Here is an 18,582-nt window from a genome sequence, read left to right as displayed (position 1 = left end):
GAGAGATAAATAAAATGATAATTTTGTAGAAAGTTAAATTGTGATGCTTTAGGAGGTTGTGGAGGGTCTTATTCTGCTTCTGGCGCTATTACCACTAAGCATGTAAAAGATGCTTCCTTGAATTTTCCATGCAGCTTAATTAACTATGTTATCAGGAAGAGTGACGAGCTTGATGGAAAGAAAACAGGAGTCCCTGGGCGAAGGATGAAGTGAAATGTCAGATAGCACTTTATGGAGACACATCAGTACAGGCAAAGCGGGAGGGACGATATATGAGGAAATATTACTCTGCATGCAAGCCTCGGGCATCGTTACCACAGCAACCAATGCAGACAGGCCGACAATGTGTCAGATTTTTGGCTGCCAGCCTGAACAGAGCCAAATCTAATCTGATCACTTTCAAATAACAGTGTGGACAGTCAGCCCTAAAAATCAGATTAGTGAAACAAATCAGATCTGCCTGCAGTCTGAACAAGGCCAAAAGTGTCAGCATCGATCACCCAGCCACCGGTCACGTAGGAAACAAGTGTGTGATGATTATACACCCGAAACTTGGCGATGGTGTCCGAGGGCATCTCAAGATGTGTGACAAAACCAGGAGAAAGTGATACCTGCTGTGACACGTGTCTGAACAGGAGCTAACGTGTTCCTTGGGCGTTCCACAACAACAAACATATAATAAACAAATGGATGGAAGCAAAAGTGATAAACCAGTTTTTATATCATGTCATGAGAAATTAATCATGGGATTACCCACAAACACATTTTTAGCAGATACACATTTATTTATTTTTTAAAAAGACTAATAAGCAATAAATATTAACAACATTATAGTACAGCACTCCAGATCTCAAAAGCTCTTATAAAAGAGGAACACCAATAAACGCTTTATTCTTCTGGGATTGTACAACAGACCATATAAACACACCCGTCTTTAATTGTACTGTACAGTGGTGGCGGGAAAGGTGTCAGAATACAGGATATTTGTTACCCGGTTCAGGATCGTGTAGCGAAAGACATTAACGATCATCGTTATTATTATTACTGATTTAATGTCCAAACATCATAAGTGAATTGGTGTGGGTGAGAGAGAAACATGGCCCAAAAATATCCATGTTTAAATCTGTAGAGGTCCATCACACTTTAATGACTATTTTCTAGATGCACAACTGTAGCTATGTCGCGTTCATTTAGCAACTCTGTGTCTCTGTGCTAACTTACATCTCCCTGTATTACTTAATTAAGCAAAACAGCAGCAACATTTATAACACAATCTACTTCAGCGTCAGCGTCATGCTTTTTCCACCCGCTTTGTCCGTGCCCTAGCGATGTTTTTTGGGGACACACTGAATACGTGTCCGTATTTCTTCACAAGTCTTCACTTCTGTCATCTTTTACATTCTTTATTTCTTTTATCTCATCCTCAGCAGCTTCCCCTTCTTCCTCCTCCTCCTTCTCCTCCTCCTCCTCCTCCTCTTCTTCTTCAGACGTCTCTGCCTCACTGCTTTCAGTATCGTCGTCCTCTTCCGCTCTTAATTGCACAAAAGAGTTGAGAAAGTTAGCAACGTATTCTCACCGTAGTAGTCGCCGACAAACAACAAACAAACAAATTCACAGGAAGTGACAATAGTGTTGGAATAATGAGCGCATTATTAATCTGTGTGTAAAATCATAAACACAGTAGGTGTACATCGAGGTGTTTGTTCTTACCGGAGTGGTCTGTTGAGGTTCATACACTCTCTCCCTGAATCGACGTCAAAAGGATCTAAATCAAAAACACATACAATCAAAAATTAAACACCAGTTTAAATAAACAGAAATCAATTCACTACCATGATATCTAGGGGCCGATTTGATTTATATTGTGATTCTGTAAAGCATATATTCTAAACAGACATAGCCAATAATGTGCTCCAACTGTGCTCCCTGGCAACCTGTGAAAATCTGCAGAATTTTAGAGGAACAGCAGCTTTTTGCAACCCCAAACATAAACAAACAAAGGCGGGTGAAAAATCATTCGCACTGGCTGTACAAGTGTGGGCGGATGTGCATTGTCATGCAAGATCACGACGCCTTTGGATAGCGGTCCTCTGCGTTTAATCTGAAGTTTAGCGTTTAGTTCTTTAATAAGCGTCTCACTGTAACAAGCGCTGTTGATTGTTGAACCTTTTTCCTGAAAATGTTCCAATACTGGCCCTTGAGAAACCCAGAAAACTGTAAGCTTTGATGGATTTTACAGCTGATGGTTGACTTTTGAACATTTCCAGGGTCTGTGATCAAGGATGTTTTTAGTCACCTGTATGAGTCATTTCTCTTTAAGAAACTTTCACCTTACTTATAGTGTCAAAGTCCAAGTGTTATTTGCAGATATTCAATGCGATCGACGTACACCCTGAGACCACAAAAAAAAAAGATCACTGCATGCTGCTCATCTTTCGTGCACAAGTGGGGCCTCCGTTTTTCTCTCTCACCGCAGGTACAAATGAACTAACACAACACGTTCACACCTGCACAGACGTGACTGAGGAGATGGTAGCCTTAAAAAGAAGCCAACAGAAATTAACATACTAGAAGTTTTTTATATAACTGAAGTGCGGATAATTTTTGACTTGCTCTCATATAAGAATAATTATAAAAAAGAATATATATTAAATTAATATAAAAAGTTTTTCAATTTGTCTCCATGTTGTTAATTCTGAAGGAAACTATACAAGTTATTAAAAGTACAGGAATGTAAAGTCTTTACCCAACTCTTCCTCCTCTGAGGGGGATGACGTGAGGTACTCCTTCTCCACCCTGAGCAGCTCCTCCTCTGATTTGCAAGCAGCGTAGTTCTGTAGAAGCGTTTTATTCAGCTCGAGGAACCCCAGACCCCACTTGAACTTCCTCAACAGGAGCACAGCCAGGTCCCGAAAACCTAACACACAAAAAAAATTTACTACATAAACAACACAAGAAATTAATCAAATACCAGCGTATATATCATATTGATTATCGAGAAAAATCAGTGACGGGATGATTACCTACGATGCAGAAGGTGGCTGCGTAAGCCTCGACACAGCTCAGCTTGCATGGCTTGCCGTAGTTCACGGGATTTGCCGCCACCAAATAAGGCAGCAGCCTCGGGTGTGAGCCAATCATCTTACTGAAGGGCGTGTCCTCGAGCCTCGCCCACGAGCAGTCGATCACCGCAACACCGCCCCCAACCACAATGTCCCTGATAAGCACAGATCAGACTAATATGTAGAGTACTAGAACTTAAACCTGAAGAGATGTGTGTGATGATTCCTGTTTAAGTACCCAGGTGTAAGCTCTGTTTAGTCACAAGTTCCAGTAGAGCTCACCTGTCAGCAGGTGTAACGTATTTGGTGCCCATGGGGCTGAGGACGAGGCCGTTAAAGCGCTGGTTGAGTCGGAGGCAGCGCACCAGACCCTTTCGTGCCAACTTGCGTCCGGTACAGCGCTTCGGGTCGCAGTGGCCCAGTTCCCACATGGCCAGAGGACACGGCAACTTCACACACTCCGCTGCCGCCTCTTCAGACTCAGCACTTCTACTTGCTGTAACACACACATACACAAACAGACAGACAACTTTACACAACATTTGTGACCTATTTTCACTCACGTTATGCTTAATAATGAAATGGCAAAAAGTCTGACATACAGTTCTACTACAAACAAATAATAAACTTTCTACTAAATGCTTTTGGTTCACAGTAACATCAAAACTAAACATTTACAATCTATGAAGGGTCAGAATTCAGACCGATGATTAGTCAAAAACAAAACACTGAGTTAGAAGTTTCCAGTCTTGCCCACAGGTGTGAAATACACTTGCGGTGGTATAGAGCGGAACAAAAATTAAAAACTAAACACTCTATGGTGTGTCTAAGCACGTAGACCTTAAAACCCACAGCATTTTAGCCCCCTTGTTTTCTGCATTCAAGGATAGAGGTGTAACATCCTTTTTTTTTAGCACAATTTAGGCAACATGATAAAATGAATTTTTTCTTTTTAAACAACTATACAAACATGACTGAGCAAAAATATTTTTTAAAAGTGTCACATAATTTCTAACATTTTATACCCATTACACCTAATTTCATTTAGATTCTTTTAATCTGCTTTGCGACAATGACTATTGTTAACAGTGCTACATAAATAAATAAATTTAAATGAACATATTCATGAAATCATGCGTTTTTACGGTTGTTTTCAGTTGTCTGTGACCAAGAAAATAACAATAGTAATATGCACATTTTGAGAGGTCTACATTTCTGCAACCTAATTCAGCAGTGATTTTAAAAGTTTAAAACGTCGGTTCTTCTTGACTTATCAAATAACCCAAATGCTCAGGGTAATTTCTGATGCCTCCCCCATCGACACACACCGACAGAACCTCCCTCTATGCAGTTGCTGTTTTTTTTTTGTTTTTTTTTAAATTGGTCAATCGCTCAGATCTGTCCCACTTAGGCCTTGTTCACACGGGCGTTAAAATAGAGCGTTTTTCTTGCGTTCGTAGCGTCCGGTGAGTGCGGATCAAGCGCAGAGTGTTTTCTACACATAGGAGTCAATGAGAGTGTTTACACTGGCTTTGGTGACGTGCGTTTGTCTGGCTGCGCGTTTATACGGCATCAAAAAAACGTTGCATGCAGCTTTTTCTTGGCGTTCAAAACCAAACGAACGCAAGGAACCCGCTCCTAGTGCACTTTCTTCGCGTTCATTTTACGCTTCGGAGGACCGGATATATCCCATGATCCTACATGCTATACATAGGAAAATGCGAAAAGGGCCAAAAAAAAATAAAAAATTTTTGTTGAAAAACTTACGCTGAAATTTTCGCATTTCTTCATAAACCACAATGAAAACTTCTTTTAATCCGACGTTGTGCAGTCAGAGAGTGAACCCGGTAGCGGCGGGCTTTCATATCCAGTTCCTGACACACTGCCCCCACAGGGTAACACACAAACTACAATTTGGGCTGCAGGTTGACGATAAGACAGAGACAAACGAACGCTGGTGTAAAAGTCAATCGATCGCCACTACAAAACGCAACGTTCAGAGCACGTTCGTTCATCCAAAAACTTAACGCCCGTGTAAACACCTCATTAATTTTTGCCTCATAGTACATCGCTCTCACAGTAGCAGAATAAATGGGTACAGGAGCGTGAGAGGAAACGGTTAAATTAGTTAATCAGTTGCGACTGGCATGGTTCTCTCAGACAGAGTTTTAAAAAGACTGAGCAAATACTCTGTGTGTGGGGAAACACCGAGCTTCTCTGTAACCTGTATCACAGACACCGATATCGTGATACTGATGACCCAGCAATATATCGTTCGAACCTAACAACAGGTGTCACGTGTCTCATGTGTAACACACCCACCTTCCAAAACCTCCTGCATTTCCTCTGTAAAAGTTTCCAAAGATTTTCCTTTCATCTTGTGTCTCGTGTCCTTTCCCCTGTGGGTTTGTCTCTCGCTCTGAAACTGCTTTTTGCGCCCCATTGCTAACACTAACAACTCACGAGACAGTCGATAAACCTTTACACTGTTATTTCGACAACTAATTATACATTAACTCTAATAATTTGTCGTTTCTATTTAATAATTATTATAGAGCCTATCTGAATCGCTCAAATAAATCTGAAAAAAAAAGCTAACACCTGACGCAACATGCTAATCTACGTCCTATACGCGCGACAGTCAGATAACCCGGATGTGATCCAGGATTCTGATCAGACTTCAAATCCGGTCTCGCTTTATGCACTAACACAAATGTACTACATTTATTTTAAATGCAATATAAAAACACAAACAGCTCGTTTTTATGCTATCATTCATGTTTTTAATAAAATAATAATAACATATTGATTTTTTTTTTTTCATTTGTAATAAAGCAGCTGGGTAGCGAAAAACATCCGTACCACTTGAAGCTTCCTTCACTTGTCACCGGATTTATTGTGAATGAGGGTTTTCGAGTTGCACAGGAGTCAGCTTGACTAGTTGATTACTTGCTGAAGTTCGTCGTTAACGGGAAGAATTTGTAGAAATGGTTCAAAGGTTTAAGCTAAAAAGAAGTTGATCAGCTATAATTTAATCAGTGAGATTATTATTTCAGGTTGAAGACCACGTACATGTCTGCCTGCAACAAAGATCTCATTAAGCTTTAAACTAAAGACCTTAATCTTTTAAAACTGTAATATCACACAATTGTGTTTGCCGTGACAATATTATATAGCATTGCTTTACACGTGATTGGTAACTAAATATTTGGAAATGGTACAAAATGTATCTAGGTTATGGCAATATTTTAAGTCTACTTTCATTTCATCTTATTACAATCAACGGGAAAGAGAGTTTATGGAAAAGTTTATGTCTTGTTTATGCTAAGTTGTACCAACACACTGCCTGTTCGGTGATCAGAGAGTGAATCACAGATGAAAATTTGAAAAAGTAGATCAGATTAAGATTCAGTAAAAAAATTTAGTTTAGCTTTTCTAATTAATATCTATTGGTGCCAGTATTTGTTTGCGTTCAGCAAGTATCTTATTTTAAATTACAGTAGATTATTAAATCTGGCACATAACTGTTCATAAGATTATTTTTACTCACTTATGGTGCGGGTCAAACTTCAGTCAGATATCTAAGTACTGCAAAAGTTTCATTTGATTCTGTCCAGCGGGTGAGTAAACGTATGGCCACAGTTTGATGTATGTTAAAACTTGCAGTTTATAATCTGACACATAACTGCTCTTAACTTCAATTCTACAAAAACTTTTGCCTACATTTATGGCTACAGTTTTACTTCAAGGACTGGCAAAGTTTCATTAAGTTTAGTTTTGTGTGAAGTGACAAAATCTGGCTGGACAGACATACAGACAGACAGATATAAAGACTGATTTCTGGTCTTCCAATATATGAAACATAAAGAAATAATTGAAAGAGCGAGTTCTGACCATTGTACAGACAAAACCTTTCTTTCATTTATATGGATTATGGAAAACACTTTCAATGACTGTTTCTGACTGGTTATTAATTCTGTCTCGTTTTATTATCACTGTAATTGAAACAATCAGTTAAATGGTCAAATGTAGGAAATTATTTTTTTTTCTAATATTTAATCTATATCTAATATCTAACATTGTTAGTTCATATTTGTATTATATATTAATAATTCTCATAATAGATAAAAAAAACAGAATAGTAAAATAAAGCTATTACATTTTATGATGATATAGTAATAAAATTATATACTGAATGATATAAAAATTGAAGAAACCTTACAACACTGTTCAACGTTAAAGCATCAGGCATTGAACGCACCTTTGGGTCACGTGATCAACACAGCGGAAATATGGCGGCGGTCGCGGAGAAACAAAATAAGGAAGTTCTGTAAATCGTGTACAGTTTGTGTTGTTTTTATTTATTTATTTTCTTAAAATAAATGCCATTTTAGCAGTAATGGTTGCTGTATTTATCCGACAGTGTTTGCCGCTGCTGGCATGTCTCGGTAAGTTCTGTGTGATTACGCATTACTTGTGTTGTGTGTGTGTGTGTGTGTGATTATTAGTTATGACATTAATAAATGAATAATAACACTGTTTCAGTGGCTCTTGTGTTCGGTGGGAAAATGAAAATTGTGGAGGAACCAAACACATTCGGGTGAGTTGAATTTAACATGAATAATGCGTCGTGCTCAGTTTAATATCTATAACGTTAAGGATTTGTGCGGGACGTCTATCACGTGACCAGATACTCAGTTCCCACTGATCAGCCATAACATTATGACCACCTGTCTCATATTGAGTAGCTGCCACTTGTGATGCACTGTGTTGTTCTGACACCTTTCTGTCACAACCAGCATTAACATGTTCCTCAGTTTGATCTACACCAGCTCTTCTATTGGATCGGAACCACATGTGCATCAGTGACCCTGAGCCAAACTTGACCCGGTCGTCTAGTCGTCACAATTTGTCCATTCTCACAGTAGCTACAGTTTCAATATCTCGCTACAATGGCGGCTGGAAGCGGGTGGGATATATTAGGCATCGAGTCAACATTTCTTCCTGATGTTGATGTGTTGGAAGCAGGAAAAAACATGGGCAAGCACAAGGATTTACGGATTTGAGTGACTTTGAGTGAGAAGGGCCAGATTGTGACGGCTAGAGGACTGGATCAGAGCAATCCCAAAACTACAGCTCTTGTGGCATGTTCCCTGGTCTGCAGCAAACAACAAAAGTGATCCAAGGAAGGAAAAGCCATGAGCTATCAACTGCTGCACATGTGGCGTGAAGTCTGGCCTATGTAGTCCAATAGAAGCGCTAGTGTAGATCAAATTGAGGAAAAGGTTAATGCTGGTTGTGGTAGAAAGGTGTCAGGACACACAGTGCATCACCGTTATGGTTAATCAATATTGTGCGGTCATAATGTTATGGTGTATTTCCCAAAAAATACCAGAAATAGTTATGATGATGTAAAAACTCTACAAGTGTACTAGTCTCCTAAAGTTTGATATAATACGTGAATGATGATTGTTTATGATATAAAAGCCAAACTTCCTCATGAATACTATACATCTCTTTCTTTTTCTCTCTCTCTCTCAGGTTGAATAATCACTTGCTTTCACCGGGCAGCCAGCTGCAGGCCAGAGTTTCTCCGTCGCCCGTCTCCGGTCCTTCTCATCTCTTTCGACTGGCGGGAAAATGCTTCAGCTACACAGAGTCCATGTCAGTTATGTTGTACTGATTAATCCTCTGATCAAATCACTGTTGAACGTGTGTTCAAGTGTTTCCTGTGTGTGTGTGTGTTAGGTACAAGTACGACTTCTGTCCGTTTCATAACGTGACGCAGCACGAGCAGAGCTTCAGGTGGAACGCCTACAGTGGAATCCTGGGGTACACACGCACACACACACACACACACACACACACGACTAATCATCTAACTAACACGCTAACATCATGAAGGAATCCTTTCTGTGCACAGGATCTGGCAGGAGTGGGAGATCGAGAATAACACCTTCACGGCGATGTGGATGAGAGAAGGAGACGCCTGCGGGGGCAAGAACAGACAGACCAAGGTGGGAGGGGCGAGTCAGTCTGACTGAGGATGGTGTAGATTGTAATCAGACGGCAGCTGATGTCACGTCATCATCATCATCATCATCATCATCATCATCTAAAAACACACGCGGACAAAGTTTTACACCGTTGAAATAACCGAATGTCTGATTCCAGGTCTTTTTTACGTGTGGGAACAGCAGCAGGCTGGCACGAGTGTCCGAGCCACAGACGTGTGTGTACTTTTTGACATTTGAGACGCCGCTTGTGTGTCACCCTCACTCCCTCCTCGGTGTGTGTCATTTGTGTTCTTATCAATTTTTATAGAATGTTGCATGCAAATGTAACATGGTGTGTTTGTGTGTGTGTGTGTGTGTGTGTGTGTGTGTGTGCAGTGTACCCAGTGCTGAGTGAGAAACTGCAGAAGGAATGGGATGAGATTGAACAGGCTCGATATGAAGAACTCATCACTGAACAGGTGAACACACAAACGCACACACACATGCTGCATTTCTAAAATCACGCAATATATATATGTACATATTTCTTCTATGTCTTTACATCCTGGGTTTGTGTTTAGGGCTACAACAAGATGCTGAGGGACGTGTTCGAAGAGGCTGGGTTTCTGAAACAAGCGAAACAGTCCCATAAGGAGGAACAACAGACCGCCAGTCCGAAACATCACAATCTGGAACAGTGCACACAGGTAGGAGTGTGTGTGTGAGAGAGAGACTGACATGTGTGTGAACATATTACAACGGAGTGTGTGTGTGCGTGTTAACAGGAATTTGAGAAGCAGCACGCCGAAATCGAGCGACTGCGTTCTCTCCTGAGCCAACACAACATCTCATATGAACCGGGAACTGGTGAGGAACACACACACACACACACATTGCTGTAGTAAAAGAGGAATAAAACACATTAGAAGCATAAAATATAATATTTTTGTGGACGTATTATAAACAACATGTTGCCTTAAATATTATAATTAAATCTATCAAAACTAAAGCCACGCCCACTTTCCTCTGGCTCTTTCAGGACGGCCGACTCCGCCGCCAAGCGCTCTGCAGGACTACCACCTCAGGGGTGACGCAGGGATCCTGGATAACGTTTAGCACCTTCACTTTTTGCAGTATTTTAATTTAAAGACTCAGACTTTACCCTAAAACATGTGATATTGATGTCAAGATGAAGCTTTGTACAAAATAAAACACACCGAATACAAGACTGTGAAATTTATTTATTTTTTGCCCTAAAATGTCATTTATTATAAGACAAATGGCACATCCTGATGATCTACCTTTATTCACCTGTTGCTGGTCCCTAAAAATTCCTAAAAGTCTGACATAGATACTGTACATCTGTGCCTAATCTAATCTAATCTAATCTAAACACTGTTCAGGAGTCTGGGGTTACGTTCACATTACAAGCCACCTTGCTCAATTCCGTTTTTAATTGTTTCTTTGTTCTTTTCTTCTTTAGAGTTGCGTGTCATTATGGTTCATATCTGACTCTAACGTGAACATCTCTGTCCTCAGAAACGGCACACATCGATATGTTTTTGCTCACACTGTCTGGGTTAAAACGCGTCATGAATTACCGTAAGCACTCATTCACACAATCTGGCCGTTCTCACTCAAGTCACATGACCTGCGTAACAGATATACCTGTATATCCGAGCGGAAACCACATACAAAAGTGACTCAGATCCGATCTGAAAAACATCAGGTTTGTGCGTTCATACAGCTCTAAAATAAAAGTCAGATCTGTGTCACATTAGAGTAAAAGATATCTGAATTGAGTCACTTCAGGCTAGTAATGTGAACATAGGCAAATCCACAATCTGATCACATCCTGTACACCCTGTAAATACATCACACACACCACACAATTCTTTTTGATTAATTAAATACAGTATGAAGAAAATATTTAGCGATATTGCTAGGGAATCATCATAAAAAATGATTATTGTGTCAGTCCTAATCACGTTCCAGGACTGGGATTTGTCTCTGAAAGTCTACTCGGTGTCCTCTTCGCCTGTTTCATCATACTCATTCACTTCCCTCACTTCTTCCTGCTCTTGCTTCGTTTCCCACTTAATTATTCGCATGCTATTCAGCGTTTCGTTGCTCTCATCTTCCGAATGGGTGTCCTCGCCATTAGAATCGTAAGGTTCTCCAGCTATGTGTGGACGTGCGTCTACTTTGCGGATAAATGTCTGGTAACAGTTGTTGTTAACTTCTGGACTGCTTTTAGCCGAACTCATTCCAACCACTTCGAGTTCTTCGGCCGAACTGTTGGTTCGATTTTCCACGATCTCTTTCTGAACTCTGATTTCCACGTTTGTATGATCTGTGGTTTGTGCGTCTGCAGAGATCTGGAAAGCTTGCATGACGTGTCTCCATGCATCCAAAGTTCTCTTCATGTCTGCAGCTACGTTCCGAAAGTACGTCTGTACGTCAGGTAGGACGAATTTCAGGATGTCCGTTTCTGATTCAATCCTGGCCACGGCGCTGTATCTCTCGTTGATCTCCTCCATCATGTGCTTGTGCTTCTCCTCAATTCCAGTCCTCTTCTCCTCGATGCCTTTGCTTAGCCGCTCTATCTGTTCCTGACCTTGTTTCTGCATTCCTACAGCCTCCTGTAACTGCATATCTAGCGCCTCTCTTTCCTCATCCGTCTCTACAACCTCTAGCTTATTCTTAAGCACCGCCATCATCTGCTCCCAAGCCACGATCTTCTCGGTCTTTTTCTCGATCAGCTCTTTCACCGCCGAGACATAGTCGATAAACTCTTTTTCAAGAAGTTCCGTCCTCTCCTTCTCTTCTCTCAGCCTTCTCTCCTCTCTCTTTGCGTAAATCCAGCTTTCAATTTCTTCCAGCTGCTCTTTTGGGTTGTGGTAAATCCTGCTCAGCATGTCATCGCTCTTCTCCAGGAGCTCGGAGACGAATGGCTCATGAGAAACGCCGACTGCTTGATTTGCTGCAAGCAATCATGCAAAAGTTAGTGGTTAAGAAAACGCATTCCAAACAGCCCAACAAACCCATGCCCAGAGGCTAAAATAGTATTAAATACTGACATGCATCAGCCATTTCTCCAATATTTTATGTCTTTAATTAAAGGACACATCTGGAATGTAGTGTAGCGATCTCACCTGTAATCACATGTCCACTTCCTACTTGACATTCACTGCCCTTTTCCAGCTCTAGCTCTTTGTAATTTAAAAAGCCCCGAAGCTCCTCGACCTCCGCGTTCTTCTCCTGCAGTTTCAGTCCCAGGGTCTCCAGTTCCCGTAAACACATTTCAATCTCACCATTCACGTTCTTCACGTACTCGTCTCGCTCTTTTGTCAAATTCTCCACATCAGTGTTTCTATCCTGGAGCAGGTGCGTCATCCTGGTCAACGCCGCTGTTGTGCTCTCCAGCTGCTTCGATTTCTCTTCAAGCTCTTTTTCCTTCTTCTGTAGCAGAATCTTCAACTCTATAAACACATAAAATTGAAACATGCACTACTTGACTATATCAGATTTCTTAAAAAAAAAAATTTAAAAATTAACTTCTTGATGAATGCTCACCAAGGGAGTGGGCAGGTTCCTCTGGGTCTGCGGTGTATTGTGCTGAGCTCTTTAATTTCTCTAAGGATTTGCCACCAGAAAACAAGAATCAGGATGGTTTTTTGGGGCAAGAGTACAAGAAGTGTGTAGTAGAGCACTGTTTGCATATGTTACCTCTCGTAGTCACCAAAAATCACCTTGGCGGTCATAAAATTTATATTATCATATTACTTTTTTTAAATTATGTCTTTGGAAATAAGTAAGTTTATGAACATTTCTTCTTGTTTAAAAGACCCACAGTACAGTTCCAAAACTTGCGGACGACCTTCAATTTTGCCTGATCCTGATCATTTCATCTCATTATAATATCTGAGGAGTTGAGGGTTCAGCAGCTTGCTCAAGGCAGAGGAGATGCTCCTCATAGAATGGAAGGTACGTAGGTTGATGATTGCTAAGTCATGGAATCCCTGGAATTCAAAAGGCCATTATTCGGTCTAAACAGCAATGCAGAACTTCAAATCAAGAGTTTCATCTACAAAACTGTATAATATGACCTTATAGTCCACAGGAACTATACGGGTCACACACAACCTCAAACCACAAGGTCAAAACATACAGTAGTATCAGCAGCCTAAGTTAGAGATCCCATGCCAGACTCCTAAGGAATCACCCCTTTTAGAGAGGTTGTGGCAAGTTTCTGACTCCAGAGACAGTCAAGTAGTTGTGCTTTGATATGTTGCATTGGCCTCGATATACACCATCTTAAATAGAGACTGGACCTGTCACTGTCTAGCAGCCCATAAAGAAAACTTGCTACCCTGAATTGCACAGGATCCCGACATTTGCAGAGTTACTTCCTTTTGATGGTATGGCTGTCCAAGGTTTAAGAATGTTTCATATGCTCTTACTGAGCCAGTTCTCCAAGAGGCCATCCCACTGGCACAGGTAACCCAGCTTGAGGTGGCAGATCTCATCATTTAAAATGGCAGATCTGCTTGGTGGGGAAGCCACCAGGAAAAGTATCAGCGTATGCAAAGGTACTGCTGGCGATCTTGAAGGCAAGAGCAAAGGCATGTGACCTTTCTGTAAGTGCGAAGTAGGAGGAAAGGTGCATAGCAGATGGTTAGGCTATGTTTGCACATTCTGTCCCAACATGCTGCCCTGTTCTACCACAATCAGCACAACTTGTTGAATTGGAGGAACAAAAATTTGGTCGGCCTGCCACTTTACACATTTGTCCCCAGATCAGGTCCACCACATCCGGCAGCAAACAGTACTCTCCCTGGCACATGTGCTGTCTTCAAAGCCAGTGCATACATTATCTAATGCTGTATCCTAAGTTCTCACCAGGACATCATCTAGTGTAGTGCACATCTGGTGAGATGGCACAGGCTCCTGCTTGAAGACTGACCCTTAACCCATATACACAAAATGCTGTATAACACAATGCGACACAGTTGTAGCAGAACTGTACGTTTTGGGATTGACAGACTTTACAGCCTGACTTGTAACAGAGCTTGTGTACCTGGTTGCACATACTTTTAAAAGCCTTTGGAGTCGGGTCAGGTGTGTTAACAGGAACTGTTGACACGTTATGACACGTTTGGATACAAGCGTGTCGAGAAATGCAGACAAAGCAACAACGGTTTCAAAATTTTGGAGAGAATCCAGTCAGTGAAAGTTATGACTACTATTACTAATTGCTACAGTCATTTATCGCATCCAAACATTTTCAAGAAATCTATATATTGTTAACTTGTTAACCATAGACGCACAATAGCGTTTAATCTGACAGGCTACCTAATAAAGTTCACCTGTAAAATGCTGTTCTTCACAGTTCTCTTGCAGATGTTTCTTTTGCCCCTTGTCCTTCACAACGGCCTGGAGCTCGTCCACCTGCATGGTCTTCTCCTGCAGTTTTTGTCCCAGAGTCTCCACTTGTCTCTTACATGCTTTCAGCTCACTCATCATGTTCTTTAAATGTTCCTCGTTCTGATTTGCCAGTTTATTCATACTCTCCAAATCCATGTCTGTATACAGCAGGAGGCTCGTCTTTGTCTTCAGCATTTCGCTCGTGGTTTCCAGCTCTTTGGTTTTATCTTGAAGCTCTTTTTCCCGTTGCTGCAATAATTTCTTTAATTCTAAGGGTAAAAAAAAGATTTCAGTTTCTTCCGAGCATAATTCAATAACTGTGCACTCTATCAAACCAACTGAATACTCACCGAGTATGACGACAGATTCTTCCAAGTCCACGCTGTCCTGGTCGGTGAGCTTCGGTCCTACTGAGGATCCAAAACCAAGGTGATTAATTTAGACACATTACTTTGCTCCATGCACCATCAACCCAACCTTACAAAGACTACATTACTCTCCATTAAAGGAATGGAGACACATAGCATTGAAGATATATTCTATTTCTACCAGTGTCCCATTGAAGTATTGAATATGATTGACCAGAAGTTCTTGATTCTTGATTAATTTACTTTATCAGCTCTGACAGTATATTTATATTAATGCCCTCATCCTAATGTGATATCATTTATATAATAATAACATAGTGTACACAGGGACTTTTGTACATAAACACAGGCCTCATCACCTGACCTCAGTAATGCTGTTGTGGCTGAATGAGCACAAATCCCTACAGCCATGCTGCCAAATCAGAAAGAGGGAATTAAAGGTTTTAAAAGAGGGATTAAATCTGGAATGGTAGGTATATTCAACACGCCAGTGTGGGTGAAATGGTCAGATGTCCTTCTATTTTTGATTTCTCTTTTTTCGCCACTGGCTTGGATATGCTTCCTTTTTAGGTTTTAGGTTTTAAATTCTATCTAGAGTCCCAAACTACTTCCTATTCATTTTGTTTTGCAACCGGTTTTAGCAAAAACCTGCTAATATTTAACTAGACGAGGCCACTTTATTTGCCACATATAAATTACAGTACAGTAAAATCTTTCTTCCTATGCCCAGGTATGAAGCTGGGGTCAGAGAACAGGATCAGCCCTGAAGCAGGCAGCTTGCTCAAGGGCACAACAGTGGCAGCTTGCTGAAGCTGGGGCTTGAACCAATGACCTACTGATTAGTAACCCAGAGCCTTAACCTGTTGATATCACACGCAAAAATAACCACCTTACACCGCCAAACTACAGCTTGAATGCAGGAAGGTAACTTACTTATATCAGGTGAAAGTGGCTCCATTCCTAGAAAGAAAAAAAATCTACCAATGTAATTACAGTTCTAAACATGTTTTGCATAAAAAGTATGATATGATTGTGCTTTAATAAAAAAAAAAAGGGTTAATCGTTGGAATACTACTTCTGCATTATTCCATCACTCACCAGACATGTATAAATGTATCGACTTCTCCACCTTGTTGTGGCCAGTAAGCACCTGACAGGTGTAGATTCCCGTGTCCACGGGCGAGATGGATTTCAGGATCAGGGACACGTTTCCCCGCTTCAGCTCTGGAGTGAGCATACTCGCCCGGCCTTCGTAGCCCTTCCCGATGCTCACCTGGCCGTTTTTATACAGGTAAATGCATTCCATCCCCCGAAACCACCGGACCTCCATGGGCACGGCGCTGGTTTCAGGCGAGAGGTGAGAGGACAGTGTGATGTCATCGCCGGGGTAGGCAAAGACACGGTTGTAGCGGCAGATTAGTATAAACATGGCTGTTGGTACAGAAGAAAAACAGAATATGAAAAAGGAATCATTACATATGAAACAAATGGTCCTACTAAAGTTCATAGAAAGACAAAATAAAAATTATGATCAAATTAGTCCATGTGCACAAACCTAAGAATAAAAACAAGACTAAAATCTCATCAGAACAGGACGTTGTAAGGACAGGGTGCTAATACAGTACGATCATTATGATCCCAAAAAACAAAAATATAAGGTTTATAAGTCTTTTTTTCCCCATGTGTTACTGTTTAAGATATTCTATTTGGCTCATATATGTATTTAAATAAGGTGCCAATAGTTTTTAACCAACCTGTATGTTTAGCTGAAGATTACTGCTTCATAGAGCTTGTTCCTCCAGTTTGTTGGGAAATTGCATGGTCAAGTGAGTGGGTGTGGCTAAGGGTCAAAGTACTGTCTGTCCTTTTAAGTTTCAAGCCACCCATCCATCAAAAAATAAAAAAGTCCCAAACAAAAATCTAGTATAAAGACTGCTCACTGTCGCTCGCACTTGCCTTCATTTGCAGAAGTTGAATCTAGTAATAACACCTTTGGTACATTTGGCAGTCAATCAACTCCATGCTGTTGTCATACTGTGGTTTACGGAATTGGTATTCGGAGTAAATGAGACACCTTATCCGTTGATATCGCAAAGTTTGCACATCTTTGAAACTGCCCTTAAGTCCTAACACTGTTCATATTTTATTAGATGTGCACATAAATAATAAAACAAAACATGGCTTGGGATTCACTTCTTTAAAAAGCAGACTAAAGATAAAGTAAGATCACAATCTGTTCTTACCTTGTCTTCACAGAGCCGTTGTGCCGTCCTGCTCAAGAGAACAATGTGCAAACTAAGACGTATATATACACACACACACAGCACACACCCACATACACCCTTACATGCAGACACACCCTTTTCTGTCAAATTTGATCAAACATTTCGAGTGCATACTTCAGTGCACCGAATTTGCTGCAGGCTACAGAGCAGGAATCTCATAGGGTGCCATTATTATATATCTAGATATAGGTTCATACATATTAAGTATCTAATTATATATTTTTAAAAAGCGTTATATAAACAGTGCCTCATTTGAATTGTGTTGCTGCCTGAAAAATCGAGGAAAAACAAGACACGAAACATTTTGGCATTCGGGTGGAGCTCTCCAAGCCCTAAAGCCATTAACAAGGCATATTATTTTACTTCACTAAATATTCAGGCTCTGTGCCATGGGAATGTTTGTTCTGGCGTTTCCCAAACCATGCTGCTTCATTAATGTGAGGCTCTCTAATTGGCTGTGCAGCGTTCTGATTCATTAATTGGTCAAAGTTTGGTGAAAATTTCATACACCTTTTTTTGTTTTTAAACAATGAATAATGGATTCAATGGAAGCAACAAAACAGGATAGACATGGTGTTATAGACAAATAATCAACAATGAAATGAAATGAAAACCCAAAGCCATTACTAATCCAAAGGTTATTAGTTTTAATTATCTTAGACAGCAAATGTTTATTTTTCGGCCAAATAATAAAATATACTTTTTTTTAGATGCAAAAATGTGATTATGGTTTAGGAATTTGGGAAAATTTTTGCGTAGTTAAAACACACCATCTGCATTTACATTATTTCTTATGGGAAAATCTGTATCACAATATGACTTTTTGCCTGAAGAACAAATTATATTCCTATGCCGTGGTTTTTCTGTAGTTTCCTGTCACATATGTAAAGACTTGTGTTTCTATGGCCAGCAGCTTTTTTTGTATTGTTAAATTTCGGGCAGAAAATTAAGTTAACTGGTGAAAATGTGACTGTTTATACCTGCAGAAATGTGAGTAAGAACAGTCTTGTAGACGTTCAACAACAGTAAAACTAATTTTAACAAGTATGAATTGTTGATTTGAAGAAATAAAATATTTCATTTGTAAACTCATGTAGTGTAAGAAGAATATAACACTTTTTTATAAAGTGCTTTTGTTAAAAAAAAAAAAATCATCTTCAAAATGATAAAAGTTCCTAATTTCTATTCAGTGGTGGTTCAATAATGATGCCAGTTCATTTAAAAAGGGATATTGGCTGAAAAAATTGATATAAATAAGAGAAAGGTTTTGCCTGTACATTGGTCTTTTAGTGATATCTTTACGCTTCATACAATGGAGGATCTGAAACCAGTCTGTGTGTATGTCTGTCCAGCCAGAATATGTCACAGCATCACACAACACTGGCCGGACAGAATTGAATTTAATGTTTGTGGTACTTAGACATCTGCCTGAAGTTAACCTGCA

General features: G+C 40.2%; 3 protein-coding genes across 3 annotated transcripts; 1 reads left to right on the top strand and 2 right to left on the bottom strand.

Annotated features, from left to right (window-relative positions):
- Positions 1 to 753: 753 nt before the first annotated feature.
- Positions 754 to 5,681, bottom strand: tsr3 (TSR3 ribosome maturation factor). Its single transcript, XM_053493897.1, has 6 exons — positions 5,385 to 5,681; positions 3,345 to 3,558; positions 3,024 to 3,217; positions 2,747 to 2,917; positions 1,711 to 1,765; positions 754 to 1,531 (listed from the first exon to the last, which is right to left on the bottom strand). Exons 1-6 carry the CDS (start codon positions 5,503 to 5,505, stop codon positions 1,369 to 1,371), a joined length of 918 nt encoding a protein of 305 aa, XP_053349872.1. The 5' UTR covers positions 5,506 to 5,681; the 3' UTR covers positions 754 to 1,368.
- A 1,673-nt stretch (positions 5,682 to 7,354) lies between these two features.
- Positions 7,355 to 10,284, top strand: gnptg (N-acetylglucosamine-1-phosphate transferase subunit gamma). The gene is made up of 10 exons (XM_053493625.1): positions 7,355 to 7,510; positions 7,608 to 7,662; positions 8,604 to 8,726; positions 8,811 to 8,894; positions 8,986 to 9,079; positions 9,237 to 9,351; positions 9,455 to 9,537; positions 9,640 to 9,765; positions 9,844 to 9,925; positions 10,098 to 10,284. The coding sequence occupies exons 1-10, from the start codon at positions 7,462 to 7,464 to the stop codon at positions 10,172 to 10,174; spliced, it is 888 nt and encodes a 295-aa protein (XP_053349600.1). The 5' UTR covers positions 7,355 to 7,461; the 3' UTR covers positions 10,175 to 10,284.
- A 98-nt stretch (positions 10,285 to 10,382) lies between these two features.
- On the bottom strand, positions 10,383 to 17,125 carry LOC128519772 (golgin subfamily B member 1). The gene is made up of 8 exons (XM_053493626.1): positions 17,097 to 17,125; positions 15,952 to 16,284; positions 15,787 to 15,813; positions 14,836 to 14,895; positions 14,428 to 14,754; positions 12,635 to 12,694; positions 12,214 to 12,540; positions 10,383 to 12,041 (listed from the first exon to the last, which is right to left on the bottom strand). Exons 2-8 carry the CDS (start codon positions 16,280 to 16,282, stop codon positions 11,077 to 11,079), a joined length of 2,097 nt encoding a protein of 698 aa, XP_053349601.1. The 5' UTR covers positions 16,283 to 16,284; positions 17,097 to 17,125; the 3' UTR covers positions 10,383 to 11,076.
- Positions 17,126 to 18,582: the final 1,457 nt, after the last annotated feature.

The sequence above is a fragment of the Clarias gariepinus genome, chromosome 4 (assembly GCF_024256425.1).
Source record: "Clarias gariepinus isolate MV-2021 ecotype Netherlands chromosome 4, CGAR_prim_01v2, whole genome shotgun sequence".
In the NCBI taxonomy this organism is placed as follows: domain Eukaryota; kingdom Metazoa; phylum Chordata; class Actinopteri; order Siluriformes; family Clariidae; genus Clarias; species Clarias gariepinus.
This window is presented reverse-complemented; position numbering and strand designations above follow the sequence as displayed.